This window comes from Rhinatrema bivittatum, chromosome 10, assembly GCF_901001135.1.
Source record: "Rhinatrema bivittatum chromosome 10, aRhiBiv1.1, whole genome shotgun sequence".
NCBI lineage: Eukaryota > Metazoa > Chordata > Amphibia > Gymnophiona > Rhinatrematidae > Rhinatrema > Rhinatrema bivittatum.
Genome location: NC_042624.1, coordinates 38212579 through 38234548, shown reverse-complemented (window position 1 = coordinate 38234548; position 21970 = coordinate 38212579). Strand labels below are relative to the sequence as shown.

General features: G+C 43.7%; 1 protein-coding gene across 1 annotated transcript in view; it reads left to right on the top strand.

Annotated features, from left to right (window-relative positions):
• Positions 1 to 21970, top strand: part of DPYD (dihydropyrimidine dehydrogenase) — a 2453390-nt gene that overhangs the window by 1245622 nt on the left and 1185798 nt on the right. Inside the window, exons 10-11 of the mRNA XM_029618068.1 lie at positions 2814 to 2983; positions 6078 to 6288. Of these exons, the coding sequence (XP_029473928.1) occupies positions 2814 to 2983; positions 6078 to 6288 (381 nt within the window). The remainder of the gene's footprint in view (positions 1 to 2813; positions 2984 to 6077; positions 6289 to 21970) is intronic.

Below are 21970 nucleotides of genomic sequence, written 5' to 3'. Positions count from 1 at the left end.
TCAGGCCATGGGAAATGCCGAGGTCCAGGTGTCAGGACCTGACCTCTGGAGTGGGCTGTGGCATCTAGCCTGGATCTGAGCCATAGATTAGGCTAAGGTCCAGGCATTGGGACCCAGCTTCCGAGCCAGGCTGCCACATTGTTTCTGGGCCCAGGACCTGCCCTAGACCAAGGTGCATATGTCGAGCCTAGGCCTTCAATCCTAGGCCTTGTGAAAGGTCTAAGCCAGTGCAATGAACCCAGCAGATAGTGTCAGATGGTGAGGAAGAGCCAAAGAAAGAAGACACCGAAGAGCTCTGAGACTTGGGCCCCAGGCCTGGGCCTCACCCTGGGCCTAGGCCCAGGCATCAGAACCCAACCTCTAGGCTGGGCCTCAGTTTTGGGCCTGGGTCCAGGCCCTGGCTTAGGCCAAGGCCCAGCCTCTGGGCCATGACCTGGGAATTGGACCTGGGTCTGGGCTGAGGCCCCGGTGTTGGGAACTAGTTTCTGGGCCAGGCCGTGACTTTGGGCCTGCCTCCAGGTGCTGTTATAGGCTGAGACCCAGGTGTCAGGACCCAGCCTCCAGGCCAGGTCACGTTGTCAGGTCTGACCCAGGCCCTGGCTTATACCAAGGCCCAAATATCAGGACTCAGTGTCTGGGCCTGGCCCCAGAGTCGGGACCTGATCTGAGTTCAGGCCAAAGCCCTCGCATCCAATTTGGTAAGTTTGGGGGGGTCGTCGGGAAATTTCCCAGGCTTGGGCCTTTTCTTCAGTCTTGGCCCTGGCATCGGGCCAGGGCTTAGGCCAAGACCCTGATATCTCGCTTAGGCGTAGGTCATGGGCTCTTCTTTGGGTCACAGTCTATACCTTGATGAGGCCCAGACTTCGGGCCTAGGCCTAGTCTGAGGCACCAGAGTCACACTTGGGTATAGAACAGAACCCCCTGCTTTGGGTCTTGTCTCACTCTCTAGGCAACGCCCCAGCTTCTGGCTTAGGCATAGGCCCAATGGCGACTTTTTTTTTTTTAAATAGGTTTTCAAATCAAAACAAAATTCAGATGAAATTTCATCAGAATTTAACTCTTTCCATTTTCCATATGAAATGGAATAGGAAATAGGAAATTTTGTCTCATTTCCTATTTCATTTCTCATGAAAGCCCATTCCTATATATGGGTGTTCCCAGCTATCACACCTAGAGGCATAGTTGCTGGAATCGCAAGGATGGTACCTGCCTTTCAACATATCTCCTGTAACCTCCAGCCCATTCAGCCCCAGATCCCAACCCAAATATAATGCTGGATACTATCCTAGAGACTGGTTGAACTAGACAGCACACTCTTCCCCTGTTTACATTAAAGGGACAATGACTAGGATGAGGCTGTTAGAAATTGCAGGGATGAGTGGAATTTTGGAAACTCAGGGTATGTGGTTGTTGTGCTGAAGGATTCAGTGTTCTGAGAATGATGGTGTTTCTGCATGTTGCATTTGTCATTCCTGTGCAGAAATAAACAGTGCTTCATTCCTTTCTATTGTCTCCTGATTCACCTGTGAGTTTTAGCCCCCTGGAGATACATAACTCTATTCAGTCCCTACCCTGCTTGTCTCTGTACCAACTTGGGGCCAACAGAGGAGTAGTCAAGTAAATATATATTTAAGCATGTCAGCCCTCTTTGACTAGGTAGCAGAGCGATGTTTCCTCACAGGTTTTTATAGCATGATGAGAATAAGATAAGTATTCCTGCCTTTGACCCCCAGATATTGAAAATGGAATTCTAAGTGAAGACTGGGCAAAAAGTCATTTCCATTCTGTTTAAAACTTCAATCTGAGGGATTTACTTCAAGTTTTCCTCGAGTATTTACCTGAGAAGTATATAATTTATGCACTTTGTACATATTTGCTGGGAATTTTTTTTATTTTTTTATTTTTTACTTTACAAATGTGCCTTCGCATTCTTTATTTGTGACATAACATTTGCAGAGACCTCTTAATTTTTAAGTTTCAATAAATATAAAATAGCTTCCTGCCTCACCTTCTTTTCTCATACCCTTATCCATTTTAATTCCTACCTACTTCTCCGTTTTTCTTGCTTTACTTCCTGTCTCTATCTCTGGTGTTTTCTTTAATATATTGTTGAAAAGCACATAATTGTATCTCAGCAATCTTTTACAAGAAAGTCTATGTGCCTAGCCCTAATGAAGTTTTTGACATTTTTACATTTATGGGAAACATTTCTGGATTCTTAATTGCTAATCAAGTGCACCTAAGGTGTATATGGTAGAAAAAACATTTTCATTCATGAAGCACGGCATCCTGTAACTTATTATATTTCTTGAAAAGGTCCTGAATATATTTTGGAAGATATTTAGAAAAAGGAAATTTAATGTTTGGAACCTGCTTTAATTGCAACAAGGAGACGTAACCAAAGTTTTATTTTAACAGCAATACAGATTATCAATGCCTTTTACAATGCAAACATATTTTCTTTGGCAGTTGAATAAAGTTGCCCCTTGATGTTTCTGCATGAAGTAGTAGAAATATTGTCATCCATACCGACATTTCTTGAGCCCTGAGAAATCTCTGTGGTGTGCATTTCTTTGCAGAGAAAGCAAAGGGAAGAAATTCTACGCGCACTAAGAAATCCCACCATATGAGCACATCTTAAAAAATGTGAATAAAACTGTCTTGCAGTGAAGCAGAATAATTTGATAGTGATACTCCATGCTTGGAAACTGCAAGATGCAATTTTACACTGCTTTAAGTACAAGTATCATTCTGAGCTGTCATGCAGAAATTGTTTCTCTGCTTGAAAATGGATTTTTCCTTTCATCGTTCAGGGATGTGTGCCTGTCACTCTCCATTGCCATCGATACAGGGGACTGTGATTGTACTCGGAGCAGGAGACACTGCCTTTGACTGTGCAACATCTGCCTTACGCTGTGGTGCCCGCCGTGTATTTGTGGTGTTCCGAAAGGGATTCACTAATATAAGAGCAGTCCCAGAGGAGGTAAAACCGAATGGCTTCTCAGCAGAATAACAGGCTGATTCCGGTCAGATGTACATTTACTGTGAGAAGTAATGCATCAGGACATTATGAGTTCAATTAATGTCTCTTTAGGACCTGAATCCTGAGCTTGTGCTAAACATCTACTAAAATATAATTCCTTCTTTCAAAGGTATGGCTTGTATCATGGGGAAGATAAATAAAATAAGTATAAACTGGTACTTGGTAAAAGTTTTGATTTGAACCAGTTTAAAACATTCAACATTTCTCTAGCTTGTCATAATCACAGCCACAAAATTATCATTTTGTTACATATTGTTAGTATTCTGAAATTTCTATAGACTTTCTTGAAATTATGAAATATATAGTAAAACATGTATATCTCATGAAATTCCTTTAAAAAAAAATCACAATAACAGATTGCATTTTTTCACACTCCCAAACTACTAACAACTAACAGTATATTATTTTTCTTTGAATAAATACATTTTCATGTTTTCTCTGTTATAGCCTTATCACTTCTTCCTGTAGATATTTTCCTTGAAATGAAGACCATAACACTTATTCACAGTTAATGTCCTAGATGAAAATTTGATTTTTCACCATTGTGGGAAAAAAAAATAGCAAAAAATGCCTTGAATGGGAATTTTTTTTTTGGCAAAATAAAAGCAAAATTGGCTCATTTCTCTTCTTTCAAAAGCTTTGAGATGAATAAATTTCATTCATTTTCACATTTTATGGGAAAAGATTATCCCATAAAAGTTCATGTTCAGTATTTTCACAAAAGTCGCTGAATATTCATGAAAAATCTACAAAATGAATATTGCATTTTTTTTTCTGCATCTTTAATCACCCTTTCAATCTAATGAGATTATGTAACAATGTCTGAGGTTTATGAATTCCCTTTCTTTAGTAAAGGCTGTCTTGAATGGGTTTATATTCCGGTCCATTCAAGCAATGTTTCTACTTACCTTTCATATGAATGAACAAGCTGCCTTGGCATTTATACAAAAGCATCCTGCTCCATAAGAACCTGATGGAATTAATGACAGTATAGCTAAAGAGGCCCTATCATTTATGGACTTCCACCAGATGCTGAAGACTCTCATGCTTAGTTGGAATCGAAAATAAATTTCTTTATTTTTTGCCTACCTTTTGAGACTTCACTCTTTGCACAGTTTAATCATATGTTTGAGAAAATATAATCTAGTTGCTAGTATGCAATAAATTTCCATCCCTCCACCCCCCCAAAAAAGTATTAGTACTCCTTTAGTGGCTCATATAGATGCAGTATTTATCATGCATACTAACAGCCCATGTTAATAACATGCAAATGAGGCAGACAGTAAGGTCTGTGCATAACTTTCTATATGGACAATAAGGCATCTCCAAAGCAGTATGCACATGTACTTTCTTTTACTGCTCTAGGTAATAAACTATTTTTTTTTATAGTTTTCATATTACTACCACCTTAGCATAGATTTCATTTTAAAACATTGCAGCTAATTTATGCATCTTAATAGCACTGTTACTGCATATTAGCATTTTTAATAGCAGTAACTCACTTTAGTAGATTGGACCCTTGGTTACATCCAGACCATATCAGGTTATTAAGAAAAGTAGATACTAATTTCTAGGGGTGGGCATTCAGGAGAAACAAAATAGGAAATAAAATGAAATTTCATATTTCATCTCATGTTGTGCTTAAATGGAAATGATTGAAAATCTGATGAAATTTCATTGGTTTTTACATTTTGTTCTAAAAACAAACAAATCCCCAAAAGTCATTCATTGGGCTTAAGTCCTCACTCAGGGGCCTCAGCCTACTCCCAAGTGCGGCTCTGGGTCTGGGCCTAAGCATAGGTCGTGGCCCAGGCCCAAAGGTGACCAGGATTTTGGAATAGGCTCAGGCCAAACACTAGGACATTGCCCAAGACCCCAAAAAGTTTTCCGGGGCCAAGAAACCTGGCCCCCACTTACCTGATCTCATGGTGATCTGACATCAGGGGCCAGATGCAGCCTCAATACTGTGGTCTTGGCCTAGGCTACAGCCCGGGCTTAGGTCCGATGCTGCAGCCTGGCTCAAAGATCGAGTCCCGATGCCTGGGCCTAAGCCCAGGCCATTGCCTGGGCCCAGGCCCAACACTGGGGCCTTGGCCTCAGCCAAGGACCAGAGCCCAGGCCTCATATTGAACAAAATGAAATTTGTGGGGAACCCCCCACCAAAATGAAACACAATTTGTACTCTTTCCCACCCCTACTAATTTCCCTGTTTTCTCTCATATCCTTCTAATTTTATAGAAAGAGGCTTCAGCAGCCTATTTACCCTAAGAAGTAGGACACAGTTTCCCCAAGCTCTAACATGGTCTAAAAATTATTAGGACCCGAGAATGGATGTGTCAGTGGTTTATTACTAGGATAATCAATTGCTAAAAGAAATTTGTTTGAATCTTACTAAAGTGCTATCTGTTTAAGCAATCCAGTAAAAATTCAAATCAATATCTTATTCCCAATATATGTTTTAGTATTTCTATATAAAATATAGCTTAATTAGCACATAATTATTCATTGGTTTAACAAAGGCTCAATTATAAGCATTAATTGTCACTCAGACTTCTAAAACTAATTTATGGGACGCAGTGTAGTGGTGCTTTATTGCTTTGCAATTGTGCCAGATGTTAGTGCTCAGAACTATGAAACCCCAAGATCCAATTTTTGACTCCCTTTTCTGCCACTCATTTTGATTCTTTAAGGCCACTGAACCTCGTTGTGTTTACTACTTGTGTAGCAAAAGGATATCTAATGCCAATTGAAATAATTTTTTTAGTCCACACAATCTACTGTATAATCTAGTACAGAATTTGGAATTTGCTCATCAATTTGTCATGTAAATATTTATAATATATTGCTTGAAAGAATGTTATGTCTCTGATTGTACCTACAGTACCTAAAGGGAATGTGCTTTGAAGTGCCTGAAAAACAATATAAATCAAATATATACATAAAGATTTAATAATGACTCCTGTCTTAGAAGTCTGCTGGTTGCATAACAAGTACCATTATAAAGCACATTTTCATTCTTTTTTTATGTTCTCAGATGGAACTAGCAAAAGAGGAAAAGTGTGAGTTTTTCCCTTTCCTGTCTCCTCGGAAGGTTATAGTGAAAGGCGGAAAAATTACAGCTGTACAATTTGTTCGCACAGAGCAAGATGACACTGGAAACTGGATTGAAGATGAGGATCAAAGAGTTCATCTGAGGGCAGACATGATCATCAGTGCCTTTGGCTCTGTATTAAGGGATCCTGAAGGTAAAGTATATTTCATGTGTCATATAGCAGTCTATTATGATTATTAAATTACAATAATTTCATTTCATCACAACTATGTGTTTTACATATAAATTACAATGAAATCTAATAATGAGTATTCTGTTTTCTTTCATGAGCGGTAGTGAAAACACCCTATTTAAAATAGGATCCTACACAGTAAAACCATCTGGATGCTTAAATATATGTAAACATGCTAAAGCTCTGAACTAGCCAAGCACATTGGCAAACTCAAGACTCATTTCTAGGGGTGTGCATTCATTTTCGCCGTATCGGCAATCCGCAACGTATATGTCCTTATTCGTTATATTCGTGGGGAGGCAAAACGTATTGTGCGTCCCCACGAATATAACTTATCATCCATTGCATTCATTGGCTGCCATTTTGAAGGGGCCAATTTTAATTTTAATTCCTATAAAATCCGGGGTTGGCGCACGCAAGGGGGTGCACAAATGTGCACCCCCTTGCGCGCGCCGAGCCACGAGGGAGCCCCGATGGCTTTCCCCTTCCCTCCAAAATAGTTCGCTCGGAGTGGCCTCGGAGGGAACTATTTTTTTGGCCCCCCACCACCTTCCTCTCCCTTCCCCTATCTAACCCAGCCTCACACCCTAACTAAATCGTCCCCTCCCCCCTACCTTTGTTGTAGGCCCCGACACAGGCCGCTGTGCCAGGGCACTCGGCCACGCCCCCGGACTGCTCCCGGACCACAAAATTTTTGCAAGCCCCGAGACATACACGTGTCACAAGGCTACCGCACGCAGACCGTGGCCCCACCAATGGCCCCGCCCCCGGACCGCCAGTTTTTGCAAGCCCTGGGACATACGTGTGTCCCGGGGCTTGCATGCACCGCCGAGCCTATGCAAAATAGGCTCAGTGCGCGCATGGTTTTTTTTTAAGGGTTATGCTTGTAACCTACATGTGTAACCCTTTTAAAATCCACCCCAAAGGACGCCTTTTTGCAGTTTCCAGAGCCAAAAACCAGCCCTTTCCTGTGAGTCATCAGTGACTCACAGAAAAGGGTCAGACAGGTTGGCACGGATACCGGAATGCAGCATATCATCACTTACATTCTGTGAAATGCACTGAATGCAGCCAATCATGCTGTCATTCAGTGCTTGGTGACCATTTTACTGATGACCCAGCACTATATATTCTTCAGCATGAGGCATGCCATGCACTTTCTTTGCAGGGGTGGTGTGGGGAGGAGGGTTTTGTGGAAGGAGGCTGCACTGAGAGATAAGCTAGATAGTAAAGAGAAAAAAAAACTATTTATTCTTTATTTTGCTGCAATGCCAGCTAGTCCTGTTTGTGTTTTAAGCAGTTTATTATTTAGCTGATCTGAGATGGTCTCTGTGTGCCAGAGAGAGAAGCTGATAGCAGTGCCATTTTTTTTCATTCACCATCTGGGCTAGGCTGCAAGCAAGCACCATTTGGGTGTTGTAGCAAGGAGAGATATATTCAATTTTGCTAGAATTTGCATTGGAAAATATATTTCATTGATTTTCGTGCTGTGCCAACAATTACAGCTTTTTTAAACTGAGTTTGTTTAATTCAACTCACTCAGTCTCTCTGTGCACTGGGCTTCAGTGGGCAGTGGCTAGTTTAACAGACTGAACTTTATTATCGGGATGGTCTGTGCAGTGAAATCCCCAGTCTGCCTCTTTTGTGCTTACAAGCAAGCTGCGTGTGCAGGCACACCACACACGTTAGATTAGTGCACAGCAAGGCACCGTGACAGTGGGCAGTGGGTAGTTTAACAAACTGAACTTTATTATTGGGATGGTCTGTGCAGTGAAATCCCCAGTCTGCCTCTTTTGTGCTTCCAAGCAAGCTGCATGTGTGGGCACACCACACGCGTTACATTGGTGCACAGCAAGGCACCATGACAGTGGGCAGTGGGCAGGCACTAGGCAGTGACATTAAATCCATAATGTCAGGGAAAGCTAGATGTAGTCGACTGATTGGGCCTGGCAGAGGAGGCACTTCAAAAGACACTAGTGACACTCCCCATTAAAGTTAAAAAGGCACCTGTTGCAATCTAAACTCTTTATAGGGGCAGGCAGTTCCATCCAGAAAAAAATGAAATCTGACCATGATGCATCGCCATCGCCACCACATGTTTCTGACCCTGTAGTTTTGGAGGTGAGGGAAAGGGAGGCTGAGTCATGCCAGACAAAATGTCCACACGCAAAAGCAGCAGGGGGACAGAAGTCTCGACTAACACTTAGCATTGACAATGTAGTGCAATCACTGGGGTAGATTTTATAATTTAGCGCGAATGCGTAGCCGCGTGTATCCATTAAAATCCGAGATCAGCGCGCGCAAGACTGCCAATTTTGGGCAGCTTGCGCGCTCCGAGCCTCGTAGCCTGCCTCTGTTCCCTCCGAGGCCGCTCCGAAATCAGAGCGGCCTCGGAGGCAACTTTCTTTCGCCCTCCCCTCACCTTCCCCTCCCTAACCCACCCCCCCGGCCCTATATAAATACCCCCCTACCTTTATCGCTGGATTTACGCCTGCCTGAGGCAGACGTAAATCTGCGTGCACCAGTGGGCTGCTGGCGCACCATCACCCAACCCTGGGGCTGTTCCAGAGGGCGCGGCCACGCCCCCGGAATGCCCCCATGCTGAAACCACGTTTGTGGCACCGCCCCCGAAACATCGCGTCACGACCGCCACGCCCCCCCCGACACGCCCCCCCCAGCATGCCTCTCCATGCAAGCCCCAGGACTTACGCACGTCCGGGGGCTTGCATGCACTGCCAAGCCCATGCAAAATAGGCTCGGCGCGTGCAGGGGGGGTTTGGGGTAGGTTTTCAGGGGGTACGCGCGTATCCCTTTGAAAATCTACCCCATTGTTTGCTTCTGATTCAGATGAAGATTTATCTTGTGTGGGATTCTCATATGAAATGGAAGAAGTAATTGGTGACGAATCTTTGGGAGGATCAGTTAGTCCTGTCTTAGCCTCCACTTCAGTGCAGCAGGGGAGAGATGAAACCGATGAGGAGGAGGAAGAGCAGTCAGCGCAGGCACAGAGGGTGACTGAGGCCCCTGGCATTGCTTCTCAGGGTGCACCCACTACCCCAGCTCCAGTGCCAACATCCACCTCCAAGGCTTTAGAGAACGGACGATCACGAAAGACATCTGCGATCTGGAGACACTTTAAAGTGATGGATGACCCGCATTTGCTCAGTGTAATTACTGTGCCAGGGATATTAGCAGAGACAAGCAAATGGGACATCTATCTAATTTTGGCATGATGCATCAACTGAAGAGTCAACACCCAACAAGATTACTGTCATCTGGGGATGGTGGCAGTAGAAGTCAGGGGACCCCTTCCAAGCAGCATAAAGTGGTTCAAAAGCAGCAGAGTCAGCCCACGCCCTCATCCCCTTCTAGCAGTCAGGTGGCAGGCCAGCAAATCCCTGACATGTGGCAGAAGCGACAACCCACCATGGAGGAAATGGGGTGGAGTGTGTTAATGCTATCCCGGGGTAGGAGGCAGGCTGCCTCAAAAGTTGTAACCAGGAGCATTGGGGAAATTATTGCCCTTGATGACCAGCCCTTGCAGTTAGTGGAGAATGTGGGTTTCAAGCATTTTCTGAAGGTCGTTGTTCCAAATTTCAAAGTCCCCTCCAGAACCACATTTAGCAGAGAGGTCATCCCCAGCAGGGAATTCAGGAAAGCAAACCAATTTGGCAGTGCAATAATAATGGGAGATTTCAATTACCCCAATATTGACTGGGTAAATGTAACATCAGGACTTGCTAGAGACATAAAGTTCCTGGATGTAATAAATGATTGCTTCATGGAGCAATTGGTTCAGGAAACAACAAGAGAGGGAGCTATTTTAGATTTAATTCTTAGTGGAACGCAAGATTTGGTTAGAGAAGTAACGGGTGTTTTTTTGGCTAAAATAGACTCTTTCAACTCACCTTTTAACAATGACGGTAATCGTTTTGCCTTCTTTCCACATTTCTTAATGCGTGGAATACATATGGACTGCGCCACAGTCTGTGATCCCCATGTGAAAGGGAAACTCGCCCTACAGTACGATTGTCTCTTATTGGTGAAGGACTTGCTGTTAGCAAAAGTCCGTGAACAGGAGCGCCATAGGCAGAGACAGATTAGGCGTGAAGCAGAGGTGGAAACAGCGGGCACTTCAGAGAGCAGCACTGTGTCAGCGACAGATAGTACCTCCTCCTCCACTTCAGAACGCCAAAGGCATGTTGCCAATAAAGATTAATCTGTTGTGCGACGGGCGAGAGAGAAAGCAGCTGGCATGAGTGACTCTCAGCTCGCCCAAGCAAAGGAGACATGGTATCTCTCAGAGTCGACAGAGAAAATGCAGACAGATCCTCTGGCATATTGGGCACACAAGTCCACTGTCTGGCCACACCTAGCCAAAGTGGCTCAGTGATATCTGTCATGTCCATCAACCAGTGTGCCCAGTGAACGTGTCTTTTCAATGACAGGGGATATCATAAGCCCTCACCGCTCAAGGCTGGCACCAGATTTGATGGAAATGCTAGTGTTATTGAAAGTAAACATGCCTTTGCTCGGGATTTCAAATTTTCCCTGTGAATAGCAAGATGAAAAAAAGCAATTGAAAGCCTTGCAGCAACTCCAGCTAGTTCCTATGCTCCAGATAATATAAGCACTGCAGCACATGTACCTGACCTGAAACACTGTGCCTGACCGTCCACTGTCCAGGCTTTACGTCCCTACAAGGGCCTGACCTCAAACACTGTGCCTGTCCTTCCACTGTTCAGGCCATACATCCCTACAAGGGCCTGACCTCAAACGCTGTGCCTGTCCATTCAGGCCTTATGTCCCTAGGTAGGATTGACTCTGTCCTGTATTGCTCTGCATGTCTGTCCAAGCCTTATGTCCCTACATGGGCTTGACCTCTGTCCTCGACTGCTGTGCCTGTCTATCCAGGCCTTATGTCCCTACAAGGGTTTGACCTCGATTGCTGTGCCTGTCCGTCCAGGCCTTATGTCTCTACAAGTGTTTGACCTCGACTTCTGTGCCTATCCGTCCAGGCCTTATGTTCCTACAAGAGTTTGACCTCGATTGCTGTGCCTGTTCATCCAGGCATTATGTCCCTATGTGGGCTTGACCTCTGTCCTCGATTGCTTTGCCTGTTCGTCCAGGCCTTATGTGCCTAAAAGTGTTTAACCTCAATTACTTTGCCTGTCCATCCAAGCCTTATGTTCCTACAAATGTGTGACCTCGATTGCTGTGCCTGTCTGTCCAGGCCTTATGTTCCTTCAGGTTTTTGACCTTGATTGCTGTGCCTCTCCGTCCAGGCATTATGTTCCTACAAGTGTTTGACCTTGACTGCTTTGCCTGTCTGTCCAGGCCTTATGTCCCTATGTGGGATTCACCTCTGTCCTCGATTGCTGTGCCTGTCTGTCCAGGCCTATGCCCCTACAAGGGTTTGACCACGATTGCTGTGCCTGTTTGTCCAGGCCATATATCCCTACAAGGATTTGACCTCGATTACTGTGCCTGTCCGTATGTTCCTACAAGTGTTTGACCTCGAATGTTGCCTTATGTCCCTACGTGGGATAGACTCTGTCCTCGAATGCTGTGCCTGTCCGTCCAGGCCTTATGTCCCTATAAGGGTTTGACCTCGATTGCTGTACCTGTTTTTCCAGGCCTTATGTTCCTACAAGAGTGTGACCTCGAATGCTGTGCCTGTTCGTCCAGGCCTTATGTTCCCACAAGTGTTTGACCTTGATTGCTGTGCCTGTTTGTCCATGCCTTATGTCCCTATATGGGCTTGACCTCTGTCCTCGACTGCTGTGCCTGTCCGTCCAGGCCTTATGTCCCGAATTGGGATTGACTCTGTCCTCGACTGCTGTGCTTTTCCATCTAGGCCTTATGTCCCTACGTGGGATTCACCTCTGTCCTCGATTGCTGTGCCTGTCCATCCAGTCCATGTGTCATTAAAAGGTTTTGACCTCAACTGCTATGCTTGTCCATCCAGGCCTTATGTCCCTACATGGGATTCTCCTCTGTCCTCGATTGCTATGCCTGTCCGTCCAGGCCTTATGTCTCTACAAGGGTTTGAACTTGATTGCTGTGCCTGTCCATCCTGGATTTATGTTCCTACTAGTGTTTGACCTCGAATGCTGCGCCTGTCCGTCCAGGCCTTATTTCCCTACGTGGGATTCACTTCTGTCCTCGATTTCTGTGCCTGTCCATCCAGGCCTTATGCCCCTACATGGGTTTTACCTCTGTCCTAGATTCTGTACCTGTCCATCCAGGCCTTATGTTCCTTCAAGTTATTGACCTCGATTGCTTTGCCTGTCCGTCCAGGCCTTATGTTCCTACAAGTGTTTGACATCGACTGCTTTGCCTGTCTGTCCAGGCCTTATGTCCCTATGTGTGATTGACTCTGTCCTCAATTGCTAGGCATGTCTGTCCAGGCCTTATGTCCCTATCTGGGATTCACCTCTGTTCTCGATTGCTGTGCCTGTCTGTCCAGGCCTATGCCCCTACAAGGGTTTTACCACGATTGCTGTGCCTGTTTGTCCAGGCCTTATATCCCTACAAGGATTTGACCTCAATTATTGTGCCTGTCCGTATGTTCCTACAAGTGTTTGACCTCGAATGCTGCCTTATGTCCCTACGTGGGATAGACTCTGTCCTCGAATGCTGTGCCTGTCCATACAGGCCTTATGTCCCTACAAGGGTTTGACCTCGATTGCCTGCCTCTGGCAGGCGTAACTTGTGAAATAAAGGTACGAGGGGGGGTTTTGGGCTGGGGAGCGGGAAAGGGAGGGGAAGGGAGGGGAAGGTGGGGGGGAACGGGGAAAGCAAGCTGGTCTCCCCGAGGGCTCGGTGTGCACAAGGTGCCCTAGTGTGCGCACCGCTTTGCATGCGCCGACCCCTGATTTTATAACATGTGTATGGCTGCGCGCACATGATTTAGTATCGGGCGTACATTTGTGAGTGCCGGGTAGCACGCAGAAATGAAGGCCGCGCACGCACATTTTAAAATCTGCTTCAGTGTACATATTTAGGTCCTTCAGTGTCATCTCATAAGTCTTCCAGTGCAGACCCCACATCATTTGGTTTGCCTTTCTTTAGACTGCCTCATCCTGTCTCTAGCATTTTTAAGATATGGTCTCCAGAACTGAACACAGTACTCCAGGTTAAGCCTCATTAAAGACTTTTATATAAGGGCAGTGTCACCTCCTTTTTCCTGCTGGTTATACCTCTCTCTATGCAACCCAGCATCTCCCTTGCCTTAGCCACCATCTTGTCACATTCCTTTCCCACTTTCCTCAGACAGTATCATTCTGAGGTCTCTTTCCCTGTCCATGCATATCAATCTTTTTCCCTCCCATCACATAGAGCTCCTTTGGATTTCTGTAATCTAAATGCATGAATCAGAACTTTTTGGCATTGAACCCCAGCTGCCAAACATTCAACCACTACTCAAGCTTTCTTAGTTCACTTTTCATTCTCTACTCCTTCAGGTGTGTCTGCTCTGCGCATACCTTTTTGTCATCTACAAAACGACAGACTTTTCCTTCTAATCATTCTGCTATCTCATTGACAAAGATATTGAACAGAACTGGTCCCAGAACTAATCCTTGAGGTTCTCCACTTATTAGTCTTATCTCTTAAGAATGGGTTCTATTGACCACTACTCACTGATATCTCTCAATCAACCAGTTTGTAATCCATTCCACCACCTCGGGACCCATTCCCTGGCTTTTCATGAGCCTTTCCCTCACCTTCTCTCATGAAAACATTTAGCCTAGGTATTGAGCATTATTACCATTTCACATTTAGTTGGCTTCCTTACCTAATCATTACTGATGGCATACTTTTTTTGAACCCAACAAAAAGATAAACCTAATAAATCCACCAGAAAGAAATTAAAAAACAACCTACTGTGGATAGGTCAAAATAATAAAGAATGATGAAAAATCACTGTAAAGACAGAAAGGCATTCACAAAATGAGGTACAAACATTAAAGGCTATAAAATACCTATTTGATAGAAAAACTGCTTCCTTTGTACGTGGTGTACAAAGGAAGCAGTTTTTCTATCAAATAGGTATTTTATAGCCTTTAATGTTTCCCACCAAACTCTTGCATATCACAATTCTCCACGAGGAAAATGATGCACTCTGCAGACAACGCATATTAATTTTCCCTGCAGAGGGGGAGGATTTTCAAAGGGGTTTCTCCCCCTCCATGTTTAAATCCCTTTAAAAAGCTTTCCCACCAAACTCTTGCATATCACAATTTTGTTCCACAGATGTAAAATTTTATACTGTAGTAAAATACAACCAGAAATGAAATTGATCAATTGGCAGAAGAATTTTTATCTGCTGCATATTCCTCTAACAGCCCATTTCACCACTGTTAGAGGAATATGCAGCAGATAAAAATTCTTCTGCCAATTGATCAATTTCATTTCTGGTTGTATTTTACTACAGTATAAAATTTTACATCTGTGGAACAAAATTGTGATATGCAAGAGTTTGGTGGGAAAGCTTTTTAAAGGGATTTAAACATGGAGGGGGAGAAACCCCTTTGAAAATCCTCCCCCTCTGCAGGGAAAATTAATATGCGTTGTCTGCAGAGTGCATCATTTTCCTCGTGGAGAAGTGGGGCAGTGCTGGGGCTGCCTGAAAAGATACATGGGATTAGAAAATTTGCTACAATGTACATGAGGTAAAAGTATCCATGTACTTTTCGACTATTTGATGAGTTTTTTTGGTTTTTTTTTAATTCTCCCTTCCCGTCCCTGGACACACACAGAATATACAGTCTTTAGGAATAACTAGGTTTATTCAGAAGGTATATTTATTTTATCTATTTATTAACATAAGGTAATACATGGCAAACTTTTAACAATTAGCACAAAACCTATGGACACTGCCTATTTTTATAGTAAATTTCATGACTTGCACGCCTTAGCAGTAAACTATTTTTTCAAATGTACTTTGCTTGTGTCTTTTTTCCTTTCATTGTCAATGGGACAATTTGTTCTTTTACCCTGAATAAAAAAATACATGTAGGTAACAACATCAAACTCCATAAGGAAATAATACATGAGGAACTTTTTTTTACCTAAGAAATCCCCTCAAGATTTATAAATGATACATGAGCACTTTAACTTTAGAACTGTAGAAAAGTGAGCAGAACCCTCTAAGAGGCACAAACGCTGTTTTGAAACTAACATGCCATCACAGCAGACTGCCTCAGACAGCATATTTTGGAGCAGAGAATGAAAGTTCTTTAATTATTTTTCTTTTCTCTAATAACTGCACAGGAATAGGTTTGTCTCCCATGTGAATAACTCTGTTCAGTGACGCTCTTATCTTTGCTTGCCAGATTTCACTGGTTGTTGGTATCATGGTCTCTTGTACCGTGAAAATGTTGATAAAGTTTTCTTTGGTCATCAAGACTAAGCATATATATTTCTTCTTCCTTAATATACAATACAACAAGGATTTCAACCATAGCATTTAAAGTTTTGTTTTCTTTTTTTTTTTATGAAGACTTGAAAAGGATTATATCTATAGGTTAATTCATATTGAAACAACATTAGTATAGTATGAGGTTCTGCCAAGAATCTTGTTGACAGAAGTTATTATTCTCTGTATATTATGTAGTTTATTAAAAAGTAAAACTCATCTCTCAAACACCTTTAAACCTGAGGGTTAATAGACATATGTTTTATATGACTTTTATTGGCATATGTGAATAGCAACATCACATTACAACCCTCAAGCCTCTGTAGAGATATACATTTTCACACGATGTCAGTATTAGCAATGGCCATAAAGCCCTTTTATTATTCACATTATATAACATGGTTCTTTTCTTGAATTGTATTCAAAGGATTTCATACATTATTTTTCCCCTTGTTCTTAGGAATCAGCAGAATCAGTATAACCTGACAGAATGCTTTTCCAGAAAATGCATTTAAGATAAAAATAAATGGAAGCGTACAATAGATGGTGGTGAGGTACTGTGTGCTGCTAGTTGCTGAGAAGAAAGTGCTCAAGGTTATCTTTTCTAACATTCATAACTTGGTAACACAAAAATCATAGTTAAATACTAAGAAATGTTGCATCTATAAATCAAATTAGATTGTAAAATATTACACATCATCAATAAATAAATATTAGCATTATTCTATCACAAACACTACAGAAATTAGGTGCAGCCCACCTGTTAGATGATGATTGACAATTATGCAGACTCACCAGTTTCTGAATTCTTGAAGAATACTGAGGCTGTGGTAGATACCAGATGGTATAAAAGAGATGCTAACAGGAGCATCCATGGCCAAGGAACCATAGAAAATGCCATGCTTTCCAAATAGCAAAATAGCTTAAACATCCTGTCTTCTTCTCTATTAGCTAGATTCATCGGGGTAGATTTTAAAAGAAATGTGTGTTCGCGTACTTTTGTTGGTGCACCAGTCGCAAACAAAAGTACGCTGGATTTTAGTAGATACGCGCATAGCCGCGTGTATCTTCTAAAATCCAGGATCGGCGCGCGCAAGGCTGCCGATTTTGGGCAGCCGGCGCGCGCCGAGCCGCGCAGCCTGCCTCCGTTCCCTCCGAGGCCGCTCCAAAATCGGAGCGGCCTCGGAGGGAACTCTCTTTCGCCCTCCCCTCACCTTCCCCTCCCTTCCTCTACCTAACCCACCCCCCCGGCCCTATCTAAACCCCCCCCTTACCTTTGTCCACGGATTTACGCCTCCCAAAGGGAGGCGTAAATCCGTGGACAATCCGTGGAAAAATGCCCTCCGGAACCGCCCCGGGTAGCGCCGAGACGCTACCCGGGGGCGGTTCCGGAGGGAATGGCATCGCCCCCGGACCGCCCAGGGCCGAAACTACGCCCCCGGGCCCGCCCCCTAAACGCCGCGTCCCGCCCCCAAAACACTGCGTCGGTCGGCCCCGCCCCCGACACGCCCCCGACAAAAAACCCCCGGGACTTACGCGAGTCCCAGGGCTCTGCGCGCGCCGGCAGGCCTATGGAAAATAGGCGCGCCGGCGCGCAAGGCCCTGCTTGCGTAAATCCGGGCGGATTTACGCAAGCAGGGCTTTTAAAATCCGCCCCATCATGTTTATAGCTAAATGATGAGCCAAAGTTAAAAAAAAAAAGGGATGGGAGAAAAATTGTGCAGCCGGCCACATCGCAGCATTGCATTTTTGCCCGCTGCTGTTATGGCTGGGCCGCACACTTTTGTACACATAGTGCCACGGGAAAAAATGGTGTTATTTCCCGTGGTGCTGCCAGCGATAATGTGGAAAACATTATCGCCCGCAGTGCTGCTGGGCCATAATCCCACCCAAACTCTGCCCACACTCTTCCCCTTTCCTTCATTTCAATACCACCTCAATGTGGCTGTTATCGCATGGGGTGGGTGTTTTCTCACACGATAAGGCCCTAACGCATGCAATAAGGCCACATCGCATTTTGATAAATGACTGTATATTTGCAAGATTTATTCTGACTGTTGTACGCTAACACTTTTTCTAATGTTCTGAATGACAATTATAAGGAAGTATGTGAAACTTGATAAAATTGTAAAGGTAAATATTAGGGGTGTGCATCGATAAAACTTTTGGTACAATTTGTTTCATTTCACCCTCTCCTTTTTTTGTTTCATTAGGATTTTTTTTTTTAAATTTTTCAACTAATATGCATTATTTTGATAGGTACGGTAACTTTTAAACAGACACAAGGGGGGCGCACATGTGCATGGTGTTTGCCAGCTCGTAGCCAGGGACATGGTATTTTATAACATAAGCATATACATGCATGCATGTTATAAAATGTAAGATCTGCAACAGAGTGGACACACCAGAAGGAGTAGAGAGAATGAGACATGATTTAAGGAAGCTTGAACAGTGGTCAAAGATATGGCAGCTGGGATTCAATACCAAGAAGTGCAGAGTCATGCGTCTGGGCTGTCGTAATCCAAAAGAGCTGTATGTGATGGGGGATGAAGAGCTGTTGTGCATGGAGCAAGAGAGAGACCTTGGGGTGATATTGTTTAGGATCTGAAGATGGCAATGTGACAAGGCAATAGCTAAAGTCAGAAGAATGCTGGTCTGCATAGAGTCATAACCAGTAAGAAAAGGGAGGTGATAATTCCCTTGTACAGGTACTTGGTGAGGCCTCACCTGGAGTATTGTGATCAGTTCTGGAGACCATATCTCAAAAGGGACAGAGACAGGATGGAGGCGGTCCAGACAAAAGTGACAAAAATGGTGGGGTGGATTCCATCAAATGACATATGAGAAGAGGTTGAAGGAGTAAATATGTATACCCTGGAGGAAAGGAAGTGCAGGGGAGATATGATACAGATTTTCAGATACCTGAAAGATTTTAATGATGCACAATCGACAAACCTTTTCCATTGGAAAGAAATCAGTAGAAATAGGAGTCACGTAATTAAATGTCAGGGAAGACAACTCAGAACCAATGTCAGGAAATATTTCTTCATGGAGAGGGTGGTGGATGCATAGAATGCCCTTCCGAAGGAGGTGGGGAAGACAAAAACTGTGAAAGATTTCAAAGGAGCATGGGATAAGCACTGTGGATACCTAAAGGCTAGAGGATGGAAATGAAGACAAGAGTGCATGGGGGTAACTTGCTGGTGTAGCAGTTACTGCCCTTAACCAATAAACCTTCATATGGTTTATGTAACTCCATTATTGCTCTCTGCTTTAATGGCAGGGGGAAAAGGGGAATTAGACAGCAACCATCAAGAACATTGAATTTTACGTTCTGGGAAAACAAATAAGCACGGGGTGAACTAGCTGATGTGGCTGTTACTATCTGTAACCAATAAGCCTGATTCTTTTGATGCAACTCCAACATTGCTCTCTGCTTCATTGGCAAGAGATGAGAGATAACAGGGAACTGGACTCAAACTGGCTCTGCTCTTTACTCCGCATCTACAAACCCACACGACATTTAAGATCATTAACACAAAGCCTACTTGATATACCATCACCTCGACTAGCAAGATTGGAAATCACCAGAAAAAGAGCGTTCTCAGTAGCAGGACCCTCACTGTGGAACTCTCTCGCAATTTTCCTTCGCTCAATATCAAATCCACTTCATTTCAAAAAATCCCTCAAACCATATCTCTTTCAACTTGCTTTCAACATAACACCAACTCATCCAACCTTCACCACTCAACCTCCCCTCATTCCCCTCACGTCTTCATGATATTTTGATTCATCCCAATTTTGCTCTTCTAAGAGATAACTTTCATCCCCTTATATTTGTTCTCCTGACCCGTCTCCTCCTTTCCCCTCCACTTTTCCTCAAGGCATAAATTTCTTTGTTTAAGATAAAAATTTGTTTAAATCAGCTACCTAGGTAGCTATATACCATTTTTATGTACCTTTTTTCTACTATTTATTTTAATTTTGTTGATTTTATTTCTCCTGTAAACCGTTTTGATAAAATGTATTTTTAAAAAATGGTATATAAATACTTTTAAATAAATAAATAAAATAAACAGCAACCAACAAGGGCCCCGACTTTAACGGTTTGGTTAACTAAGTATGGGGGTAACTTGTATGTCATGGCAGATGCCACCTGCATGGTTGGGCAGACTGGATGGACCTTTTGGTCCTTTTTGCCATCATTTCTCTGTTTCTCTGTTTCTATGTGAAATAGGGTCACTGGGTGCATGTATGCATGCAATTTTAATTGGGGACTTGCCCATGTGCGCAAATGCTGCTACTACTGCATAAGTGGGGGGATTTTAATACACACACATGCCAATGCCATTACCAGTTGTTCCACCTCATTCCCAATTCAGCCAAGTAAGCAGCAATAGAACTTCTTACCCCCCTAGTTTAATATCTTCCTTTTTCCGTTTTAGCCTTGACCCTTAAAACCCTACTTACATGCCATCCATAGCAGAAGGATATTTATGCATCAGGGGATCCCGATTCATGCTTGTGCACATAAGCACTTGCACGCTAGTTTCATTCCTGCCCAGGCCAAGCCCACGTTACTCCCCTTTTTTGAAACTTTTTATTTGTGCATATAGGGGTAGATTTTAAAAAACTACACCCGAGCATACTTTTGTTCGTGCGACCGGCGCAAACAAAAGTACGCCGGATTTTAAAATCCGGGGTCGGCGTGCGCAAGGCTGCCCAAAATTGGCAGCCTGCGTGCACCGAGCTACGCAGCCTGCCTCCGTTCCCTCCGAGGCCGCTCCGAAATCAGAGCGGCCTCGGAGGGAACTTTCCTTCCACCATCCCCCCCCCCGCACCTTCCCCTCCCTTCCCCTACCTAACCCACCCCCCAGCCCTATCTAAACCCCCCTCTACCTTTGTTCAAAAAGTTACGCCTGCCTGAGGCAGGCATAACTCACGCAATTCCCCGGCCCGGGAGTGGTTCCAGAGGCAACGGCCACACCTCCGAAAGCCCCCCAGGCCGGAACCACGCCCCTGCTCCACCCCCGGATGATGCGCTGCCATGATACACCCCCGACACGCCCCCAGGAAAGCCCCGGGACACAGTTTTCGGGGGGGTACGATCGTATCCTACACGCGTACCCCTTTGAAAATCTGCCCCATAGTGGGAAATATGCGTGTACTCGAGTGGCTTTTAAAATTCGCTCAGCACATGCCAGCCCGACATATTTTCATATCTCATAGTTTTGACATATGTCAGGTTTTTAAAATTCACCTTTAAATGAAAAAGATTTTAAAAACAAAATACTCATTTTCATGCTTACTATTGGTGTGCAAAGAATTTTTTTATTTTGTTGTTTGTTTCATTTTATAACAAAGAGCAAATAAACTAAGGTCTAGATTCATCAAAATGCAATAATTCTTGCATGAATAACACCCGCAATAAGGAAAAGGGGTGTGGCTATCATAATTTAAGAGTTACTGCACTGTGTGCTATATCAGGCATTTCTCAATTTTGGAGAGAGAGGGGGGAAAGAGAGAGATAACCTCTTTATAAGGCTCTCATAGTAGTCAACTATACCACTATAGGAATGCCAGATTTAACTCTAAGTTTATCAAGCTAGGGTGAGAGTACATTGTAGAAATCTCATCTTTGTGTGACTTTCCTCATTCCAAATCACATCGAATCTTCAGTGATGTGTAGTGTGCTGTTCGTATGTCTCACTATGCATGTAAAACTGCTCCCCAAAACCCTAGACCACCACCAAAACCTCACCTCGAGTTACTAGCTGGCCTTCCTATAGTGCAGTGTTTCCCAACCCTCTCCTGGAGGCACACCTAACCAGTCAGGTTTTCAGAATATCCATAATGAATATGCATGAGAGAGATTTGCATACATTGGAGACCCAGGGTATGCAAATCAATCTCATGCATATTTATTGCGGCAATCCTGAAAACCTGACCTGCTAGGTGTGCCTCCAGGAGAGGGTTGGGAAACACTGCTATAGTGGAATAAAGAGTTGACTACTATGAGAGCTTTATAAAGAGACTCTCTCTTTCTCTCTTTCTCTTTCTCTCTCGCTCTCTCTGATCCTACTCCCTCTCTCCCTGACTGAAAATGCCAAAAATGGTATTTGTGATATTTATCGCAAATCCCATTTCAGGCATATTGCATAGCTTAAAGCCAGGAAAAAATGTGTAGTTATTTCCAGCGTTGATAGCGTGCACTATGCTATC